This window comes from Callospermophilus lateralis, chromosome 1 (genome assembly GCF_048772815.1).
Source record: "Callospermophilus lateralis isolate mCalLat2 chromosome 1, mCalLat2.hap1, whole genome shotgun sequence".
Taxonomy (NCBI): domain Eukaryota; kingdom Metazoa; phylum Chordata; class Mammalia; order Rodentia; family Sciuridae; genus Callospermophilus; species Callospermophilus lateralis.
The window spans coordinates 171,721,563-171,743,846 of record NC_135305.1 but is presented as its reverse complement, the minus strand read 5'-3'; the positions used below and the strand labels follow the sequence as shown (position 1 = coordinate 171,743,846).

At 43.2% G+C, this 22,284-nt stretch overlaps 1 protein-coding gene across 14 annotated transcripts in view; it reads right to left on the bottom strand.

Annotated features, from left to right (window-relative positions):
* The window catches only part of Cadps (calcium dependent secretion activator), a 480,817-nt gene that overhangs the window by 45,061 nt on the left and 413,472 nt on the right, over positions 1-22,284 (bottom strand). For all 14 annotated transcript variants that reach the window (XM_077105438.1, XM_077105450.1, XM_077105449.1 and 11 more), the window contains one exon: positions 2,164-2,196. In XM_077105438.1, coding sequence (XP_076961553.1) covers positions 2,164-2,196 — 33 coding nt within the window. The remainder of the gene's footprint in view (positions 1-2,163; positions 2,197-22,284) is intronic.

Sequence of the window (22,284 nt, the reverse complement as noted above, 5' to 3'; positions counted from 1 at the left end):
TGCAAGAATTATTAAGCTGAGTGCACGCCTGTCAATCCAGTGGCTTGGGAGTCTGAGGAAGGAGGATTGCACGTTCAAGGCTAGCCTCAGCAACTTATTGAGGTCCTAAGTGACTTAGTGAGACCCTGTCTCAAAATAAAATGTAAAAAAAGGGCTGGGGCTGTGACTCGATGGCTAAGTACCCCTGGTTCAAACCCTGGTACTAAAAGAAGAAGGAGAAGGAGAAGGAGAAGGAGAAGAGGAAGAGGAGGAAGAGGAAGAAGAAGAAGAAGAAGAAGAAGAAGAAGAAGAAGAAGAAGAAGAAGAAGAAGAATTATTCTTATATTGAGCCATTAAAAATTGCTGATCTTGATCTCCCTTCGACTTCTATAAAATGCCATTCTCATGTGGTTCAACCTAACAGCTTGGTAACATCAATGGCTAGATCAAATTTCTCCATGTATGGGCCTTGTCTACAGGGTCACCAGCCAGAGCTCCATGTGGAGATCTCTCCTCTGCTTTGAGGGCTACTGAAAACAGACTGACATGCCAGATCTGTACTGGGAGATGAGAATGTCAATCTCGGTCACTGGTGAAGACCAGGGAGGGCAGGGCTGACGTCCACCGTTCATCCGGACTTGCGCTCTGGACATTGATACCGTTGCATGCCCTTCTCTGATGACGTGTCGGCTGAGTGCCAGGTCAGGTGCTGCCTGTTCTGCATGGAATTTGGTATTAGTATCTCCATTTTAAAGATGGAGAACCAGGGCCAGAGACTCCCCATGAAGCCAAAGTTTATACTTTAGGGCTTGACAAAGCCAATTGCTTAACTTCTTTGCTGTGGTTTTGTGAGCTTTTTCTATTCTCCATTCTTCTGCCTACATGAAGGAATCGGAGGTCCCTTGATGAGAAGTATTATATGAATTCAAAGCATAATTATTGATTGCACATTCTTTCATTAAACAAACAAAATATATGCTAATGCTAAATTCACTCCAATTTTCCATTTTGTCTTCCTTAGAGGAATAAGCCAATAAACCATTACACACTTAGCTTCCTGGGGAAATGAATTTAAATGTTAATATAAATCCTTTTAGAAAAAAACAAATTTTAACAAATAAGTATTTGAACAAGGAGGGTACTTAACCACGTTCAGAATGAGAAATGCTCAGTACAAGACCCTTGGTGGCTGTTGAGATAAGCTCTCTAAATTTAATATTTTATAATAGACTCACACCTCTTTTGTTAGAAATGGAGAAACAGAATCATTTTCTTCCCTCCTTTATTGGAATATATTTAAATCTCTCCAATTTTATTTTGCTAATAGGCAGAGCAAAGTCTGTCTATAAATGTACCCTGGTTTATCACAGGTAATCCCATACTTTTTAGCATTCATGTATAGTACTTAACCTCAATTTAAATGTAAATTTTGGGCAACTTGGAGTGCTTTATCTGTGAACTTTGAGGGCTCTTGCCATTAATGAGGCCTGCACTAATTATAAGCAGTTTTTGTAAGGTTTCCTTAAAACAACTGCAGAACTGACCCCCAAATGAACAAATTCAGAATTTATTTGCTTTAAAAAAAGATACTGTTTGGGCTGGGGTTGTGGCGCGGTGGTAGAGCACTTGCCTAGCATGTGTGAGGCACTGGGTTCGATCCTCATCACCACATAAAAATAAATAAATGAAATAAAGGCATGCTGTCTGCCTACAGCTAATTTATATATATATATTTATTTACTGTATACATATTATATATATATATATAATATATATATATATATATTGTTTAATATATACATATATAAAAAAAGATACTGGTACTCTTGTGCAAATTTCTAGCTCAGAGCTCTACTCTTAAGATGTTCATGTAAGGGGTGGGGGTGAGCAGGATGGAAACAGAAAGAAACGATCCAGAGAAATCAAGAAAAAGACAAGTGAAAGTGAGCTAGGTTCACCCTGCAGCTGGAACACTCTCTTCCTGGTGAAGGAAACCATACGCTCTGGTCTGAAAAAGATCCTACTAACGAAAGGGGTCTTGACTTCTCTCTTTCTGATGATCAAGTGGGGATTATACAGTTTAGTAGCAAGTGACGAACAGCACCAACAAAGCAAAGCCAAAACAGGAAAAAAAAATTTCAGACAAAACAACAAACCCACGAAAAGCAATTTTCAAATACTCACAGGTACGTCCACATATTTGGAAGCTGCCTTCACCTAAGGAGGAAAGAAGAACGGAGGTGAGGCAGGTGTTTATGTTTAATATTTTTGTTCACAGATCAAGTTCCCACAACACACAAGCACGCAGCACAGACCAGAGAAAACAAAAGGTATGAAAAGATAAAATGTTTGCTACTTAAAAAAAAAAAAAAAATCCCTAGCCACCGCTTTGGAGGCAGGTAAAGAGAGAGAGAGAGAGGAAAGAAAGAAAGAGAGCACTCAATTTTACTGATTGAGATTCTGGAGCTGGTGTGGGAGATTTGCATTTTCCCCCTATCTTTATTTTTATTTTCCTTTTTTTTCTTTTTCTTTTTTTGTGGTTGGTACTAGGGATGAAACCCAGGGGCACTTTACCACTGAGCCACATCCGCAGCCCTTCTGTATTTTTCATTATGACATAGGGTCTCGCTAAGTTGCTTAGGGCCTCACTAAGTTAAGGAAGCTGGCCTCCAACTTGAGATCCTCCTGCCTCAGCCTCTTGGGTTGCTGAGATTACAGGTGTGCACCACCTATCTTTAAAAAGAAGAAAAATGACTCTAGGTAAACCCAAACGGATGGATAGAGGGTTCACTAGTCTAGAGAAGCAACTAAGATTACTGGCACTTCTTCCACCTTGAGCCTTGGTGTAATTTGGCTGCAGGTTGCCTGGATTGAATCTGTCAATTCTCAGTGTCCATTAACTCTGATCTTTAAGAGGAGGGAATGCAATGGGGTGGGTGTCCTTCACCCAGAGGGACATGGTGTCTGAGGGCCAGGTACCAGAGCCTTTCAAAACTGTCCCAAGGGTGCTATTATGCCTCATTCTGGCTTTAGGTGCTAAAACAAAACAAAACAAAAAACAGGTGGAAAGTGCAGGAAGTGGCTCTGCAACTCATTTTTAGTTTGGGGAGCGTGCATGTGGTAGAGAGTAATGTTTGGACATAGAGTTTGGAGTCAGACCTGGGTTCAAATCCAGCTCTCCTGGGAACAGTGTGATCGTGGGCGGGTTATTTCATCTCTCTGAACCTTACTGGCCTCATCTGAAAAAGTAGACACTAATAATACCTCTCTCAGGGGATTGGTAAAGGGGGAGTGCATATGAAGTCCTGGGATATGGTGCCTGGGACACACTGTCACCAAGGATTCATAAACACACGTGGGTGACCTCGGAGAGGCTGAGGAACTGCGGGGTTTGAGGGAGCGTGTTTGATATTCTGTGTGTCTCCGTGTGGCATGGAGGGACTGTATTTCTGGTCAGAGAGCATTTCCAGTTTTACCAGAAACTTCAGAGACTGCCACGGGCACAGGGTAGTCCGAATATCTGCTGACGTTTCAGGGAGGTTTGTTTTTTACCATTTGGTTGAGATCGATATCAGTCTTCATAGCCCTCATCCAAATGTGTCCCAGAAAGTCACCCTGAGGAGTCCTATCCTCTCCCCCTTCCCCAGCGTGCTTTTCCAAACTCTCAACTCTCCCCTGATGGCAGATAATGAAGCCCCAAGAAAGAGTCCAAAACCGAGTGTCAAAATTTTGGTAAGTGTCCCAGCCAGTTGACCCTGGGGAAACTGTGTCAAGTTCATTAGCATCGATGAGATTTCTAGAATAGGATGATAAAACCATACTTTGTGCGGCTTATGCTGTGATCAAGTAAGAGATTATGGGAGAAAGTGCTTAGTAAACTTTAAAGTTGGTGGAGGGGGAGAATTCTTGTCAGCACTCAAATCATTCCTGTTTTCTTTGATTTAAGACTCTCTAAGAAACCTACTCCCTTCTCCCCTCTCTCTTTCTTTCTTGTACCAGGCATTGAACCCGGGAGTGCTTAACCACTGAGCCCCATCCCCAGCCCTTTTTCTATTTTATTTAGAGACAGGGTCTCACTGAGTTGCTTAGAACCTCACTAAGTTGCTGAGGCTGGCTTTGAACTCACAATCCTCCTGCCTCAGCCTCTCAAGCTGCAGGGATTACAGGTGTGGGCCACTGTACCCGGCTCTACCCTTGTTCTTTGCAGCACCAATAGCAATTGCAATTCGGTACCTTTTCTTGCATGTGTGCCGCCCACAAAATGAGAGCAAAAGTTGTATCATCAGTCTTGCAAACAGTTATCTCCCTGTGACTCATTGGCTACCTGACTTTGAAAGGAAACTCAGGGAAAATCTGGGAAGGGAGGGACTGAGAGAAAGCCTGTGGCCAGTTCTGGCTTCAAGGTGCTTGAGAAATAAGCAGAGGAAAAGACCAGATTGGTCAACCTGAAAACCAACATAGCTATATTGAAAGCCTGCCAGGGCTGGTGGGAGAAGGAAACGGTCCCTGTGACCTTTAGAGGGATTTCAGGAAAGCTTTCCAGATTTGGTGTGATTACCATTTGTACTAAAGGATTCCTCATCCTAAATCTGTCCTCTCCATGACTCTTCCAAAATTGAGTCCAGGCAAGAAGGTGGCTTGTTTTTTTTTTTTTTTTTTGGTACCAGGGATTGAACTCAGGGGCACTCAACCACTGAGCCACATCCCCAGCCCTTTTTTGTAGTTTGTTTAGAGACAGGCTCTCACTAGTTGCTTAGTGCCTTGTTTTTGCTGAGGCTGGCCTTGAACTTGTGATCCTCCTTCCTCAGCCTCCCGAGCCTCTGGGATTACAGCCGGGCCTTGTTTCTGTCTTTCTCAGGTTCAGTACTATCACTTTGCACCATGCAGGGCTCTTTCACCGAGTTTCTTCTTTAAGCCATCGAGGGAAATGGGGGCTAGCAATCAAATCCAATTACAAGGAAACCAACTAGAATGCCTAGAATTTAAGAATTGGGTTTTCTCATGCTCTCTGCCAAGAGGCAAAGAAGTCCGGACTCCTAGGGGATCACCCGAGCCCGAATTCCTCCCTGGGATCTCCCGATGGCCTCATCGCTAGCGGAAAAGCTGGAGGGATTCAAGCATGGCTGGTCAGAGCGGGCGCTGGCAAGGGTTGTTCTCAGCTAGAAACTCCCTCCTTTGCTCTGTCAAGTTGATGCTTGGCAGTTGGTGGGAGTTTTGCTACAGTTGAAATGATCAACCTTTAAATACGCCTACTCTCCTCTTACCACGCACATGCGGTTCCAATCCAGAGAGGGACACCAGTCAAATCCGTTTCCTCTCGGGGAGACAAGGCAAGCTCCTGTCGTGAATGCAAACCTGGGGCTCTGCGACTGGGACCAGCCTTCCGTCCCTTAGGCTCATCTTTATTTGACAGCAACGGACTTACACTTAGTCTTAATGATCTTCTGAGCCTGAGGCCCCCCCCACCTTTTTTTTTTTTTAGATACAGGGTCTCATTGAGTTATTTAGAGCCTCCCTAAGTTGCTGAGGCTGGCTTTGAACTCACTATCCTCCTGCACTGCTGGGATTACAGTTGTGCACCAGGCCCTATGACCCTGTTGTTATTTAGGAGCAGGTGTAGTACATCATTTTTGGTTCTGGCATTAAATTCTTAAAAAAAAATTATAGTTGTCGAGACACAACATGCCTTTATTTTAGTCATTTATTTTTATGTGGTACTAGGGAACGAACCCAGTGCCTCATGCATGCTAGGCAAGCACTCTGCCACGGAGCTACAGTCCCAACCTCCTAGCTATTGAATTTTAGGAAGGATACCAATGATCAGGATAAAGAATATTCTGAGCCAGGTGTGGTGGTGCACATCTGTAATCCCAGAACTCAGGAGGCTGAGACAGGAGGATCCCAAGTTCAAAGCGAGCCTCAGCAACTTACCAAGGCTCTAAGCAACTCAGTGAGACCCTGTCTCTAAATAAAATATAAAAAAGGGCTGGGGATGGGGCTCAGTGGTTAAGAGCCCCTGAGTTCAATCCGGGTATAAAAAAAAAAAGAATATTCTGGAAGTGTGTTCTATGAGGACAGTGAAGGGGCAGGCATCTTGCCTGAAAAAGGAAGCGCTAATGGCAAAGAAAGAGATTCAAGGGCTGGGGTGGTGGCTCAGTGGTAGAGCACTTGCCTAGCATGTGTGAGGCACCGAGTTCAATCCTCAGCACCACAAAAAATAAAATAAAGATATGTGTCCATCTATGACTAAAGAATAAATATTAAAAAAATAAAGTTAAAAACCCCACAAAACTAACTTCCTTAAAAAAAAAAAAAAAAAAAGAAAGAGATTCAAGGTAGGACTGAACTACACTGAAGTCATGGTGCTTCCCGAGCACTGAATCAGGAACAGTGAGTAAAGTGACAGACCCAGAAGAGGATGCAAACACAGCCCCACAGAGTTCTGGCAGGAAGAGGCCCTGTTGGTCCAGCCCTCCGGCTCCCCGTGAAGAAGGATGCCCTACACGTGGCTCTTTCCTATGTGAGAGGCCTATCTCAGTCTGTCTCCTGCTTCTGATTTCAGCCTCCTCCTGAGGTCGGAAGTGGTCATCAGTTCTACTTTTTGTTGTTATTGGCTTTTTTTTTTTGCAATTAAGTTGTAGCATAGTGAAGAAAAAATGGACAGAATTCTCGTCCCTTTGAACCCTTTCCTGTATAATGCCAGCAGCTCGCCATAAGCATCATCTGTTATACCTTTTGGCCGGCTACATTCTAAGTAGAAAAGAGGGACCAGATCCTTGCCAGGCCCTAGATCTCTGAAGTTATTGCCAGAAAAATCTGAACGTGTACCAGGTACCATGTCTATCAGGGTCTCACTGAGTTGCTTAGGGCCTCGCTAAGTTGCTGAGGCTGGCTTTGAACTCACGATCCTCCTGCCTCACCTCCCTGGCCACAGCAATTACAGGAGTGTGCGACTGAAGCCGGCTTTATTTTATTTTTTTAACTTCAAAAGAAATCTTCCCAGAAAAGTGGCTTAGAGGACGGGTCTAGGACTGTCTGGATTGGAAGTGTGGCTTTGCCATTTTTTTCTAGAGTGGTGACTTGGACCAAGTTACTTCTCTGGAAATGGGACCATCATAATGTCCCTCAAGGCATACTGGGAGGACTGAATGAGGTAATCCTCACATCCTAAATGGGCATGGCAATGACAAATGGTACTCTATGTGCTAAAGTCTCACCAGGGTTTCTGGAAATACTGCTCCCTGGCGTAGAGGGAGGGTTTGCTCCCCATCTTGGAGGCAAGAGTAGGTTTCCTAGCCCACTGGTCATCTCTGGCTATAAAAAGAATTCTGGAATCTCCCCAGATTACCAGCAAGCATCTGAGTGGATTCCTTGACTGGGATACCTTCCGTCATTTTGGTGACACACCATGCTCTGGACAACTTGCCATCAAGGCTGAAGCCAGAGATCTACTCTCCCCCACAGGATGGCTGAGTCTGGGCAATCTGCTCCTCTCTGGGACCAAGCCATGTGCCTGGGTCCACGAGACAAGGGCCAGGGCAAGGGGTCTGCCCCGACTCCTGGTCTGGCAACCCTTCTGAGGGATTCCATGGCTTCAAAAGAGAGGCAAGAACTGCGACTTCAGCTGGACCTCGTTTCCCAGGACTCCTGCTTTTTGGAACAGACATCTCTTCTCTATCAGGGCTCCCCACTGCTCCCAGACTGCTGCCCCCAACCCCAGCAGAGCCAGTTCTGGGAAGGGAGGAGGGAAAAGAGACCCTGCTGGAGAGACCGATGGAGACCAAGATCGAAGGCAGGAAGATGTGCTACTGCCAGGGAGCAACTTGTTCAGGCTTTCAAATGCCCGAGACCCGGGACACGGATTTCCTACAAAGACGCCACACTAGGGCTGAGGGTGAAGGCGTTTGCTCTGAGACTCCTGACCCCCTTCTTGAATGATGTCCAAAAGTTCCATCTCTCCAAACACGAACTAGTCCGTTCCAACAACTAGTCAAACATGTCACCTTTTAAAAGTGCTTACTACTTATCAGGATATAAATTAAAAGTACTGCATTTTATATTCAATACAATATTAACTGTATTAATATTAATAGAGGGCCTATTAACATTCCCATCTTACAGTTGAAGCTGCTGAGGCTGAGAAAGACAAAACAATGAGGCTTGAACTCACACAACTAATAAGTTACAGCTTTGGATGGAAACAATCTAGGTTCCTTTCAATAGATGAGTGGATAAAGAAAATGTGGCATATATATATATATATATATATATATATATATATATATATATATATGGTGGAATATTACTCAACCATAAAGAAGAATGAAATGATGGCATTTGTGGATAAATAGGTGGAATGGGAGATTATCATGCTAAGTGAAATAAGCCAATCCCCCAAAAACCTAAGGCTGAATTTCTCTCTGATATGCAGATGCTAACACACAATAAAGGGTTGGGGAGAGAAGTTTATTGGATTAGACAAAGGGAAATGCACATGACCAGGGAAACTCCACATCATGTCCAACCTCAAGAATGAGTTCTATTCCATGTAGGTATAATGTCACAGTACACTCTACTGCCATGTAGAACTAAAAAGAACAAATAAAAAGAAAATAACAACAACAAAAACGTTACATCTTTGGACCTCTCATTCTCCAAGTGTCTTAGTATTCAGTTAAATAAAATATCCATCCACCCACTTTTACTGACTATTCATATTTAGTCTTGTTTGTGTAGGTGTGTGTGTGTGTGTGTGTGTGTGTGTGTGTGTAGACAAAACCTAAAATGCCTTCTTCAGGAAAAATATCGGAGGGATTTGAATAATTATCCACACTGACCTAGTCGGGGCAGAAGTTCCAAATGGATTCTCTGGCCTGAATGTCGCAGCTAATTACCTCGACCCTCCACCTGACTGAGCGTGTGTGGACGGGCTTAATGGTCTGTCTATTGAGCTCTTCCATTATTTCTCAGGTGCCCAAGGTAATCTTTTCATTGAACACTCACCATCCTGGGATTTTCACAATGCTGATGACTAAGGGATTTTCTTCTGCTGGGTCCTAATAAGGGGACCTGAGTTAATCATTGTGTGGCTTTGATAGGGAGCGCGGCAGGGGCTTAAACCACTTCTCTTGCTTCATTAGGGAAAAAAGCAACCCAGGTGCAGACCACGAGGACCTCAGGGGTTGATACTATTAAATCAATGCACAGACCCCCCCCCCCAAAAAAAAAAAATGTGGATTAGGTTCTTTTTGCCAACAGAAATCTGCTGGGGAAGGCTCAAAGATGGAAGAAAAAAACCATCTGAACAGATATCACTGCATCAGTGACATCCCGAGCTTTCCTTTCTCCCCTTGGTCTTAAAAAAGAAAAAAAAAAAATGCCAAGGAAATGATTTCTTCTCTGCATGGACTCCACTCCGCCTGTGGGACTTTGTAAGAGTTGGTTTCTCTGCCTTTGCCTGCAAACTGCACACCACACCACCGTTAGAAGGACCAGCAACATTCATGTCGATGTTTGGCCTTTGGAATTTCTGGAATAAGACTAAAGGGTGCTATTTGGCTTCTTTCTCCACTTTTTTAACCCAGGACATCTTAGAGATGTGGATTTTTTTTTTTTTTAAAGATTCAAGGCAATTCAGTATGTAAAATTAATACTCGGTGCTGCTACCATCCCTAAAATAACTTTTATCTTTCATTCATTCAATTCTTATCTATTGCCATCTTTATCTCCAGAATATAGATTTGATGAGGAATAAGAAACATCTCTCTCCTCGGTGTTTGCACTACCAGGTGTATAGTAGTGGCTCAATAAAAGCTGGTGGACTGGATGGAACTTTGGACTCTGATACTCTATTCAGTACCCAGGATAGAGGTTTCTAGAACTTTCTTTTTGTTGTCTGAGCTTTTGCACTCTTAAGAAACAATTAAGCAAAGTGTGACGAGGCACTATGAGTTCAAAGGGAACTGTCTTTGCTGCTTCTCTGAGAAGAATTCAAAGGGCCTCTTGTCCTGTACTCTGAGGAGGATGCCAGCAGGGCGTCAGGTAACTGACCTAGGTGTCAGCTTCCTCTCTGGAAAGTAGAGCTAATGACAATAGAAACCAAACCATAGCACCTCCTCATGGGGTGGTTGTGTAGACTAATGTAAAAGAAGAAATTCTTAAATGCTAATCACATTCGGGACACCATACAAAGTATTTTACCTGTATTAATTCACTTAGTGACTGTTTAGAGTTAAGGAACACTAACTCTTACACAGGGCCTGGCACATAGTAGGTGTTCAATTAGTCTTGGCTATTTTAACCGTCTCTGTCTCCCCTGTTTCCAAAGGGGTTAATTTCACTGGTTAAGACTATTGGCTATGTTTGCTGGTGGGTGGGGTCATTGGCCTTTAAACACCACACAGTTGGGTATGTTCAGAAGTTTCCTGGTTAGGACACTTCTGAGGGGAAGACATCCAGGGGCAAGAGGCCTGACCATCTTACTTTCTCTCTTTCTTGCTGGAATATTGTGGGTTGTGTCTAGATCCTCTGATTTTACTTCTCCCACAGTAGTGTGCGTGGAAAGAACCAGAAAACATGAATTTCTAAACCTATTTTGACCAGATGACTACACTGCTGGCCTCTTATCTATTGTAATGAGGGTGGGTTAATTGTTTTCTCCTTAAATTCCTTCCAGATTGAAAAAAAAAGATTCCTGTGACTCCTAGAGGATCTATTAGGCAGGTTCTAGGGAGAGTGTGGGCGAGGAAACATTTCCCACACCTTGAGAAGGTTATCAATGCTCTCGTAGTAAAGCAAAAGGCCTTTCATATTTTAGCATTAATAGATGTTATGGAAATAAGACTACTCCGGGAAAAATATAGTAATTTTTATTATAGTAAAATTTTTAATTTTTATCATTGTAATTTTTTAGCATCTCTAAAAAATTAGAGAGAAATATTTTCATGGGGGTGGTGGCACACGCTGTCATCCCAGCGGCTTGGGAGGCTGAGGCAGGAGGATCTTGAGTTCAAAGCCAGGCCTCAGCAAAAGGGAGGTGCTAAGCAACTCAGTGAGACCCTGTCTCTAAATAAAATACAAAATAGGGCTGGGGATGGGACTCAGTGCTCAAGTGCCCCTGAGCTCAATCCCTGTTACCTCTGCCCCCCAAAAGACTTTTTGCACAGGTAGTAGACAAGAAAGTAGGGGACATTTGGTTCAGACATAAAAGGAATGCAAATAGACGGTATGGGTTGAGCATTTCCCTAGAAGGGTTCTGGGTATTTCTGGGGAGCCACTTCATTGATTATTCCCAGCAACACTCTAGCGGACATCTGTCCCGCTTTGGGATGTTTTGGGGATTGATGAGGAGGATTCATATAAAGGTCCATAACAGTGGGGTATGGCAGGCTCTGGGTACAAACAGAAGGAGCACCCTTTCTGTGCCTGGGCAGTGAGCCCCTGGCTGATTTCTCTGGAGCCCGTATACATGTCCACACCCCTCCTCAACCTCCCGGTTTTATGCTCGCTTTTTATAACAGACATGGATGGGGCAGGCTGGCACCCACCCTGCACACAACCCCAGTGGGAAACACTGCTGTCAATAACAGGAGAAGCTGAGACCGTCTCATTGATCAGAAGGTGGGCTGTATCTGGAAAAAGGATGTGCCGATTTCTAATCAGGATGAAATCGGATTAATACAGGGAAGTGGCTAAGAGCACAGAACCTTGGCTTTGGACGCACGGGGTCAAATTCTAGCTCCCCAGTCCCTAGACAGGATACTTAATCTTTCGATGCCTCAGTAAAATGGGAATAGAGTCCTTTATAAAAGCTGTTATGAACTGATTTCTCAGAACAGTCCTGGCAGGACAAGAAACACGAGTTTGTTATCATTATTGTCCTTTCTGCTGGTTGTCATTATCATCCTATCTGATGGAAGGCCTCTGTGGACTTTGTGCTCTCTGATGGCTGCAAGTAGCAATTTAAATTTAAATGAATTTTAAAAGTACAATTAAGAATTTTGGGGCTGGGGTTGTGACCTGGTGGTAGAGCACTTGCCTAGCACATGTGAGGCACTGGGTTCGATCCTCAGCACCACATAGAAATAAATAAATTCTAAAATGTATTGTGTCCATCTACAACTAAAAAAAATATTAAAAGAAAAGAATTCAACTTATTTTTTGGGGGGAGAATGTACTGAGGATTGAACCCAGCGGTGCTTTACTAGTGAGCTACATCCCAGCCCTTTGCATTTTTCATTTTGGGACAAGGTCTCCCTAAGTTGTTGAGGCTGGTCTTGAACTTGAGATCTTCCTGCCTTAGTCTCTCAAGTTACTGGAATTACAAGGATGCACCACCGCACCCAGCAAGAATTCAACCCTTGTGCACTCGTCCCATTTCAATCGCTTTAGAGTCTAGCATATGTGAGGCACTGGGTTCGATCCTCAGTACCACATAAAAATAAATAAATTTTTTAAAAAAAGGTATTGTGTTGGGCTGGGGATGTGGCTTAAGCGGTAGTGCGCTCGCCTGGCATGCGTGTGGCCCGGGTTCGATCCTCAGCACCACATACAAACAAAGATGTTGTGTCCGCCGATAACTAAAAAATAAATATTAAAAAATTCTCTCTCTCTCTCTCACTCTCTCTTTAAAAAAAAAAAAAAGGTATTGTGTCCATCTCTTTAGAGCCACATGTGGCTAGCATCCTGTGTTTTAGACAGCTCAGAATATTTCCATCATGGCTGCAAGTTCTATTGGACAGTGATGGTGTAGACTCAAGAGACCCATGATAAATAGAGTTATCACATTTATAAGAGTGAAGAAGTGTGTCATTGAATTCCATGTCATAACAAGAAATTAACTGGAGGAGGAAGCAGGGCAAAGAAAAGGATATGGTTGTTAATAAGCTCACTTTGTGGGCCAAATAACAACAACAACAACAACAACAACAACAACAACCAAAAGTCAAGCTGGGCTCGGTGGTGCATGCGTGTTATCCCAGCAGCTCGGGAGGCAGAGGCAGGAGGATCCCAAGTTCAAAGCCAGCTTCAGCAATTTAGCGAAGCCCTACCCGACTTAGTGAGCCCTAACTCAAAATAAAATACAAAAAAAAAAAAAAAAAAAGGCAGGAGATGTGGCTCAGCAGTAAAGTGGCCCTGGGTTCAATTTCTGGTACACACACACACACACACACACACACACACACACACATACACACACAAACAATTGAGATTAATAATTGTAAAAGTTACAAAGATACCAAAAGGAGCAATAATACCTGATAATAACTAATAAAGGAGGGCAGGGGAGAAGGGAAAAATGGCAAGGGGAGCTAAAACTCTGTCTACTACTTCAGGGAGACAAATACTCTCTAAAATTGGCCAGTCAATAAATAGTTATGCCAAGCGAGATGGTGCATGTCTGTAATCTCAGCGGCTTGGGAGGCTGAGACAGAAGGATATGGAGTTCCAATTTAGCAAGGCCCTAAGCAACTTAGTGAGACCCTGTCTCTAAATAAACAATAAAAAAGGACTGGGGATGGGGCTCAGTGGTTAGGCATCCCTGGGTTCAATCCCCAGTACCCACCTCCCAAAAAAAAAAGTTATATAAGAATAGTATCTAATGCTATGAAGGTTTAGCTATGACATGGGCTTGGGGGTCCCTTCTGATAGAAAAGATTGGGTGTGGAAAAAAGAAGGTTAGAGAATCATTGCTTTTTTAAAAAATATTTTTTTTTTAGTTGTAGATGCACACACTACCTTTATTTCTAATTTTTATGTGGTGCTGAGGATCAAACCCAGTGCCTACACGTGCTAGGCAGGTGCTCTATTGCTGAGCCACAACCCCAGCCTGAACTGTTGCTTTTTAAAAAATTTTGAGTTTCTGTACCATTTCCTCCTGTAGCCACGTACTTATATTACTTTCCTGATAAGTGATTGATAAAAGAACAATATGATGGAGGAATGTTCAGGACTCTAGGGGAGAAACAGCGTGGTGGTGGGCAAGGACCCTTCCTTTCCCAGGGTGATTTCCTCAAGGTCTCTGAGGATGGAGTCCTGGTGTGGAGATGCATCCTCTGAAGGCAAAAAGGAACCTGACACCCCCACCCCCACCCCAGCCTGGAGGCTCTGAGTACATCTTGGGAAGATGAATACATTCTAAGTGCCAACGGAGGGACCGACTGCTTGGGTGAGCAGAATGTGCGAGTGGGTGGGATGTACTGGGACTGTGTGTGCGGGTGAGCAGTTGTGCAAACCTCGGTAGCTCCTGCCTGGGGCCAAGTGACAACTGCAGTGGAAGCCCCTTCCAATGTTGAGGACTGGAGAGAAACAGAACCCTCGAAGCAAATGTGGATCAAAAACAGCATAATGGGGACGCGGAGCTCAGCCACAAGAGGGACTGCCATATCCTCGATGTCGGCCACTCGTGGAGGACTGTGTCCTTGTAAGCATGAAATCAAACACTGTATAAATGGGCGCAGAGCTTGGTACTGCAGGAGGAAAAGGGCTCTGGGATGGATAGTGATGATAGTTGTATGACATTGAGATTGTACTTAATGCCACCGAATTATACACTTGAAAATAGTTCAGATGGAGCTGGGTGCACGCCTGTAATCCCAGCAGCTCCAGAGGCTGAGGCAGGAGGATCGAAAGTCAGCCTCAGCATTTACCAAGGCCCTAAGCAACTTAGCAAGACCCTGTTTCTTAAAAAAATAAATAAATAGAATTAAAAAAATAAATAAGTATATAATAAAAGGTTGGGGATGTGGCTCAGTGGTTAAGTGTCCTTGGGTTCAATCCCTGGTACCAAAAAAAAAAAAAAAAAAAAAAAATTAAAAGAACAAAACAAAACACAAGCACTAAATAGATGTACAAACCATCAGGCCATTTCTCTCTCTCTCTTTTTTAAGAGGGCTAGACTTTCTAATTGTTGACATGGGAACTGTGACACCCCAAATTTCTCCTGAGTACCTCACAGTTCAGAAAAATGAACCATGGCTTTTGAAATTTGAATCACAATTGAAAGAAAAGAAACATTAAGTTTTTTAAAAAATAATTTTTAGGCAATATCCCTAAATAGCCTAAAAATGGAAAAACAATTTTAGAGACTGGAAAGAGAACATAGGTCAAGTCTCCACTCTTACTCCTGACCTTTGAATTACTGGCTGTGTCCTTGGGAAAAGCAATTAACTGTGGTTTTCTTATAAATAATGTTGAATTAAATCCTTTCTATCTGATAGCTAGTCACATATAAAAGCATGGATGTATTTTACCAATAACTGAATGCCTAATATACACTGTTATATTCAATTCCATTTTTTTTTTTTTTTTTTTTTGTGGTGCTGGGGATCAAACCCAGGGCCTTATGCACATCAGGCAAATGCTCACCACAGAGCTACGCCCCCAGCCCCTATCTTATTCAATTCTTTTTTTTGGGGGGGGGAAGAGGTACTGGGGATTGAACTCAGGAGCACTCGACCACTGAGCCCCATGCCCAGTCCTATTTTGTATTTTATTTAGAGACAGGGTCTCACTGAGTTGCTTAGGGCCTTGCTTTTGCTGAGGCTGGCTTTGAACTTGGGATCCTCCTGCCTCAGCCTCTGGAGCTGCTGGGATTACAGTCATGCATCACTGCCCCTGGCCACTGCTATCTTTTCTACATGATAATGGACTAGAATTTAAAGGTTCAAATCAGACAGACCGGAGAAATACTTCAAAACCCAAAAGGTATTTAAATATCCACCTAGCACAAATAAAACCTCATCAATAATGATGCAACCTTGATGAATAATCTGAAGTGACCTCTGAGAACCACAGCAGAACTTTACAGAGAGGCCAGGGGATTGTAGAAGAGATCCTAGGCTTCCCCACAAAATGTCCTTAGACGAGGGAGGACATAAAACCCCGGTGGCAGGGCTGCCGGGGGACTGCACAGTTTCTGTGCATGTTCATAAATATTGATTGTGATTAAACTATTAGCATAATAATAAGGGTAATGATGCCTCCTTCAGCCCATCCCACCATACTTCCCAAAGTCTCTACCTTTCATTAAACAAAGGGGCTGCCGGCGCTGCCGGGAGTTGGGCAAGAGGCAGGGAAAAGATCTCTATTAAGCAAAAGCATTCTGTTCCATGCGCCCATTAGGAGCCGCAGCCTCATTAACCAAGAGGATTGTTCTCATCTCCTGTTGCTCAGGGTACTGTGCACGGAGACGAGATCCAGGAAGTGTATGTTCTCATCTCTCTTCCCCCCCAGGGCTTTGGAACAGATGCCCGATTCAAGTAGACCTGTTTTTCTTCCAGTTTTCCTCATTTCTGTCCCAATCCTTCATTCCCAGAGAGGATTTTTCCCCCCAAGTCTCAAGGGCTCCTTCAAACCCGCCCTCTGAATGCTGCCAAGACTAGACAACACTTGCACGCTTATTCTTTGCCTAGCAGAAGGCTAAGCGATTTATAAGTGATTTTAACCCTGGCAATGGTGGGCACGATGATGATGATCATCATTTACAGATGAGGAAACGGAGGATCTGAGAGGTTAAGTGACTACATAAAAGACCCACAGTTAACGGCATCAAGAAGCTGGCATTTAAACAGGGGTCCCTTGGCTTCCAGATTTGCCCTCTCAAGGGCTGTGCTGTATGGCTGTCCCATTTTGTCTATGTCTAGGACCTGATGTTATTTTAGAAGAAGCTCAGAAGAGCAAATTGGAAAATATTAATTTTGTAAAAACTTCAATCAAGCATGAAGGCTTTTTTTTTGTTGTTGTTGTTGTTGATTGGAAGTGGGAGCCCTTGCCTGCCTCTGGCAATCTCCCGGTCTTGCTTTGCCTCTTGAACGTCTCTCAACACTAAGAAGTCCAATACATGCCAAGCTCTCAGGGGACGGGGGCCATATTATGCTCACATCCTGGCTCCTGCTTGGTCTTTGTGCTGAGCAGGTGAGGACTCCATCGTTGTTACCAAATAGTAACATTTCTGCATGAAGGGGTCACTTGTCACACCTGATGCCCTCAGCCCCCAGGCTATCTCAGACCGAATTTGAAGGTAGAAATAATTTACATCACCACTGTCAAGGACAAGTTATTGGTCATGGTCATCCCAGTTCTGTTACACAGAGGAGAGTTTTCTTCTATTTTCCTCCTCTTGGGTAAAGAGTGGAAAAGAGGAACACATAGATGAGCTAGAAGCCCAATGTTCCGGAACCAAATGTGCAGGTCATTTTCCTCCTCTGGTCTCAGTTTCCACATCTGCAAAATGCGGGTGGAGAGAAAGTCTCCAAGCTTCCCCAAACTTCCCGCGTCAACACCACCTTCTTGGTTTTGGCCACGGCCCATGAGCCATCTGTATCATATTTCCTTAATAGTCCTCTTATATTACTACTATAAATGGAAGATCAGTTATCTCACTCAATAAGAGAAATCAAGGGTAAAAATAAATACTATCTAAATAAATACTATCTAAATAAAGTTATTAAGTTCTAGCTAGACATGGCTGCCTCCTGAGGATGCCAAGCTGAGGGGTCTCTCTCTCTCTCCAACACACATAAAAATTTGTAAATTTTAGGGAAGGGTGAAATACTAAGTGGAATCCTTCTCCTCGATAAAGATGAAAAGAATCCATAGGGAATAACCCTGTCACAATGTGGCTCGTGTTATTACGTGCTGAGTTTTTGTAGCATCTGACATCGATATGGCTTTAGGACTATTAGTACATGTCCTATGCTTTGGAAGTACTCAATGAAATAATGGTGTAAGGGGCACATGTACACACACACACACACACACACACACTCACTCACTCACCCACACACCATTCAAGCTTGTTTGGTACTATTTCCTAATTTCCATGGTGCAACTATTCTCCACATTGTAAATTTTAGGTTAACAGTGTGACATCATAAATGCAGAGACAGGAAGCGAGAATGGAATCTCATCAGCAGGTAGGAACCTATCACCACTGGAGCACTCACTAGGAAATCTCCAAGGTTCTTTCTCATGTATGAGCCCTAGATAGTACCCTCTAGACATCCCAGATAGCTTTTAATTTTTTTAAAGATCTTCCTCTCTCTACCCCTCCTGATTCAGTAATTTACCTATGGCACTCATCGGAAACATAGAGGCTGATTGGCTAATGGATTCTAATATTTACTACCTAGTGATAAAACCACAGTTAGCTCCCATAACAATATCTAGCAAGTATTGAATGCTTATCCCATTCCACGTACATAGTACTTTATTTTATTTTTTGGTACCAGGGATTGAACCCAGGGGCACTTAACCACTGAGCCACATCCCCAGCCCTTTTTATTTTTTATTAAGAGACAAGGTCTTGCTGAGTTGCTTAGGGCCTTGCTAAGTTGCTGAGGCTGGCTTTGAACTTGCTATCCTCCCGTCTCTGCCTCCTGAGCCCCTGGGATGACAGGCTTGTGCTGCCGTGCCTGGCAGTATTTTATCTTTTAATTTGAAGCATAATACATAATGTGTATCTCATTATTCCCATTTAACAAATCATTAAATGAGAGTCATAGGTTAACTAATCTGTCCAAGATTATACTTCAGAAAGGGGCAAAATTGGATAAATTGCAAAACCTCAGGGCATCATGGTATAAACCTGATTTACCCCAGAATATGCTTAGTGCATGGGATATACAATTCTGGTTGACCCAAGATATACAATATATTTTTTGGTTTGGAGGAATCAAACCCAGGACCCTGCGCTTACTAGGAAAACACCTCTCCACTGAACTACATCCCCAGCCCCAGCCAATCGTTTGATGAATAAAGAAGGATTCTAGAAATGAAGTATGAATGAAAAATTCTTGAAAAATTTAAATGAGACCCAAACTGCTAACACTACACTAACCATAATGGAAAATATCTTTCTTTGATCCATCAAAATTATGAATATAAGAATATGCTGAAATGCAAAAGTCATAATGATTTGGGTTGTTATCATTATGGAGAGTAAGGCATAGGATTTATTTATAGGAGAAACAACTGGTATGTTAAAACTAAACAGTTGAGAACGTGCTTCATTAAAAGCATGGAGTAGCTGGGCATGATGGCACATGCCTGTCATTCCAGCAGCTCCAGAGGCTGAGGCAGGAGGATCACGAGTTCAAAGCCAGCCTCAGCAACTTAGCAAGGTACTAAGAAACTTATGGAGACCCTGTATCTAAATAAAATAAAAAGGGCTGGGAATGTGGCTCACTCAGTTGTAAAGTGACCCTGGGTTCAATGATTGGTACAAAAGAAAAAAAAAAAAAAAGAAAGAGAGAGCATGGGGTTATGATGGGTTATGTAACCCTCTTATAGTTTTGAGAAACTTGATGGTCAGGTTTAGAATGGCTATTTACAGAACAGCTACTGTTTTCTCTTTGAATTTTAACTGTAGCATATAACATTTATTACTAAGCCCCCAGTTTAGAGCACATAGTAGGCACTCAATAAACATGCATTGAATACTCATTACTATTTAGTATCATGCAAGGCCTACTGTGTGTCCATCGATCCCAACAGCTCAGAAGTAGCAGCATTCCCACTTGACAGATGAGGAAACTGAGGCTCTGAAATGGCCAGTTACCTGCTCACCTTTCCAAAGGTCTGGTTTTCACTATTACACACCTCCCCTGCCTCCCTCTCTTTCTCTCTCTAACTTTATGGTGATAAAGCTTCCCACTGCCTGTGGGTCAGAATCAGGGAAGAATCCCTAACTTTTTAATTTCGCAACAATTATGGCCTGTTTGAAGCGACGTAGGTCTTCATTAGGTCTTTCTCTCATGGCTGGCACTTCTGGTTGTTCAGCACCTCACCATCTGAGTGAAATACTGTGTCTATCTTATGTTTGCTTTGAAAGACATTCTGTTGTCTGCAAAAGAGTATGAAGGGAATGGTCAACTTTGGATGTGTATCTTTTTCTTTGGGGAGGTTCCTGCGGGGTGGCTGTGGACAGCAGGTGTGATAATTGTCAAGTGCATTTTCAAGGAAGCCACTGGAAATGAAGGTGTCCTACTAGGTGATAAAACGATTTGTCACAGACCCCAAAGTGAATGTCAAATCCTACAACTTTGGGGAGTGGCTGATGAAAGAAGTCACTACCAGACATTGTTGGATGGCTCTACTTTCTAGAGCATGGGGTTTTGGTGGGTCCACCATGAACAGAGTGCATTAGAAGGAAAACATGGTGACTCCCCAGCCACCTTCCAATGGTAGCTCATAGCTTCAGCATCAGAAGACCACAAGCTGGTCCTGGCTTATCCTGGGAGTGGGTTTCTCTGTGACCTCTCAGAACTTCTCCAGTGGAATCAATTTTGGTAATATTACTGCTTGAAAGCAAGCTCCTCCCTGAGCAGGGTCTGCGTAGCTCTTGAACCCCATGGCTGTCATTTCCCTTCTTCTACTGTGGCCTGTCCTTGGGTCCCAAGGCACTTTGAGTTCCCAGAATGTTCTAGGCCTTCCCTTTCTTCTCTGGGCTTTGGTCCTTTGGAATACTCTTGAGTTTCCTTCTTGGATAGGCAAAATTCTACTGATCCTGTGGGTCTCAGCTTATATGTCATTTCCTTCAGTGGCCTCCCAGATGACATTGGGTCCCTTTTGGTCTGCAATCCCATTGCAATGGCTACTTCTCTCTGTCTCTCAAATATCATCACACTTATAATTACTTGTTGGAAACAGCACTCTCTCACTCAAATGTAAAATAAGAGGCATTGTCTCCCTTATTTATTGCTAAGCCCCCTGTACCTAGCACATAGTAGGCATTCATTAAACATGCATGGGATGACGGGCTAATATAAAACGGAAGATTGGTGAAAGGCCTGAAGGAAGTGAGGAATCTTGTGAGTCCATTACTTTGGTGTTATTGCACAACTGGCTGGCTGGTGGATAACTTACTTATAAAATAATTTTGATGGTCAGATTTGAAAAAGAGATAATTCCTTCTCTGAGGAATGATAGCAGTTAGTGGAACGTCTGTGGAAGAGTTACTAATGGATGAAATTTATGAGTTTCTGTGCATTTATGGGGAATATCATTCTATCCATAATAAAGGAGTACATTTAGGGTGAAGTCTTTTTTTTGCTTATGCATATTTTTATTGGTGTATTATAATTGTCCGTAACAGTGGGATTGGTTATAATGGTCTCATACATATATACAATATGTTAATATAATCTGTTCAATTTCTTAGTAGCTGAGTGACTTTGGATGCATTACTCAACATCTCTCATCTGGAAAGCAGGGGGACATTATGGAACCTATTGCACAGAGTGGCTGAAACTGAAGAGAGAAAATGCATATTCATCCCTTAGCACAGTAGCCCATAAATGCCAGCCATGAGTGCGATGTTGGGTATAGTGTCTCAGGAAGGCACCTCCAGTCTGAAGTAGACCAGCAACCAACCAGAACAACATGAATCTGTGGCTGATAATTTGATGAAGTTATTTCTGGAGCGTGGACCAGCCCTTCTCTGTCTTTGTCACTCATTGCCAGCCCACACTGTACAAAGCCTTATCTCCTACTCTGGACACTCCCCAAAGACAAAGCCCAGTGAAACACCATCTGAGAAAAACACCAACATGCTGCTCTTGACCCCACATGGGCTTCCTGATCAGCATGTTCTGGGGACAGAGCGAGACTCCTTTGATCCTGTGCTGACATCGATGGAGGTGACAGTCTTGTTGGAAGATATGACATCAAGGTCTCTGGACTTCAGCAGCCAATGTTGTTGATTTACACCAAATCCAGCCTTTGTTACTGATTCTAGTGAGGAGGAGAAGGTCTACTTTTTAAAATTTCTAAGTGACAAAGCATCTCTAATGCTGGAAAAAGGGGGAAAAAAAGGTGAATGAGAACATGAGATTTAAGATTGAGCCAGGTGTGGTGGCACACGCCTGTCATCCCAGTGGCTCAGGAGGCTGAGGCAGGAGGCTTGCCAGTTCAAAGCCAGCCTCAGCAAAAGCGTGGTGCTAAGCAACTCAGTGAGACCCTGTCTCTAAATAAAATATAAAATAGGGCTGGGGATGAGGCTCAGTGGTAGAGTGCCCCTGGATTCAATCCCTGGTACCTCCCCCCTCAAAAAAAAAAAAATAAATAAAGATTGGCTCTAACGTAGGTTTTGGTCTCCTGACAGTCCTAAAATGGCATTATCCTCCGGGTCCTGAGTGTCTTTTATGTGATGTTTGTGACAACCTGGAATGGATTTGCTTGATGGGAGATCCTAGCTCACTTCTAAGGGCTGTGAACAGCTAACACAGCTGTTCCATCTTCATCCCTCTGTGGAAAAAGTTCCGCAGCTGAGTGAAAGGAGCTGGGGGGCTTAGCCTCTCTGAGCCT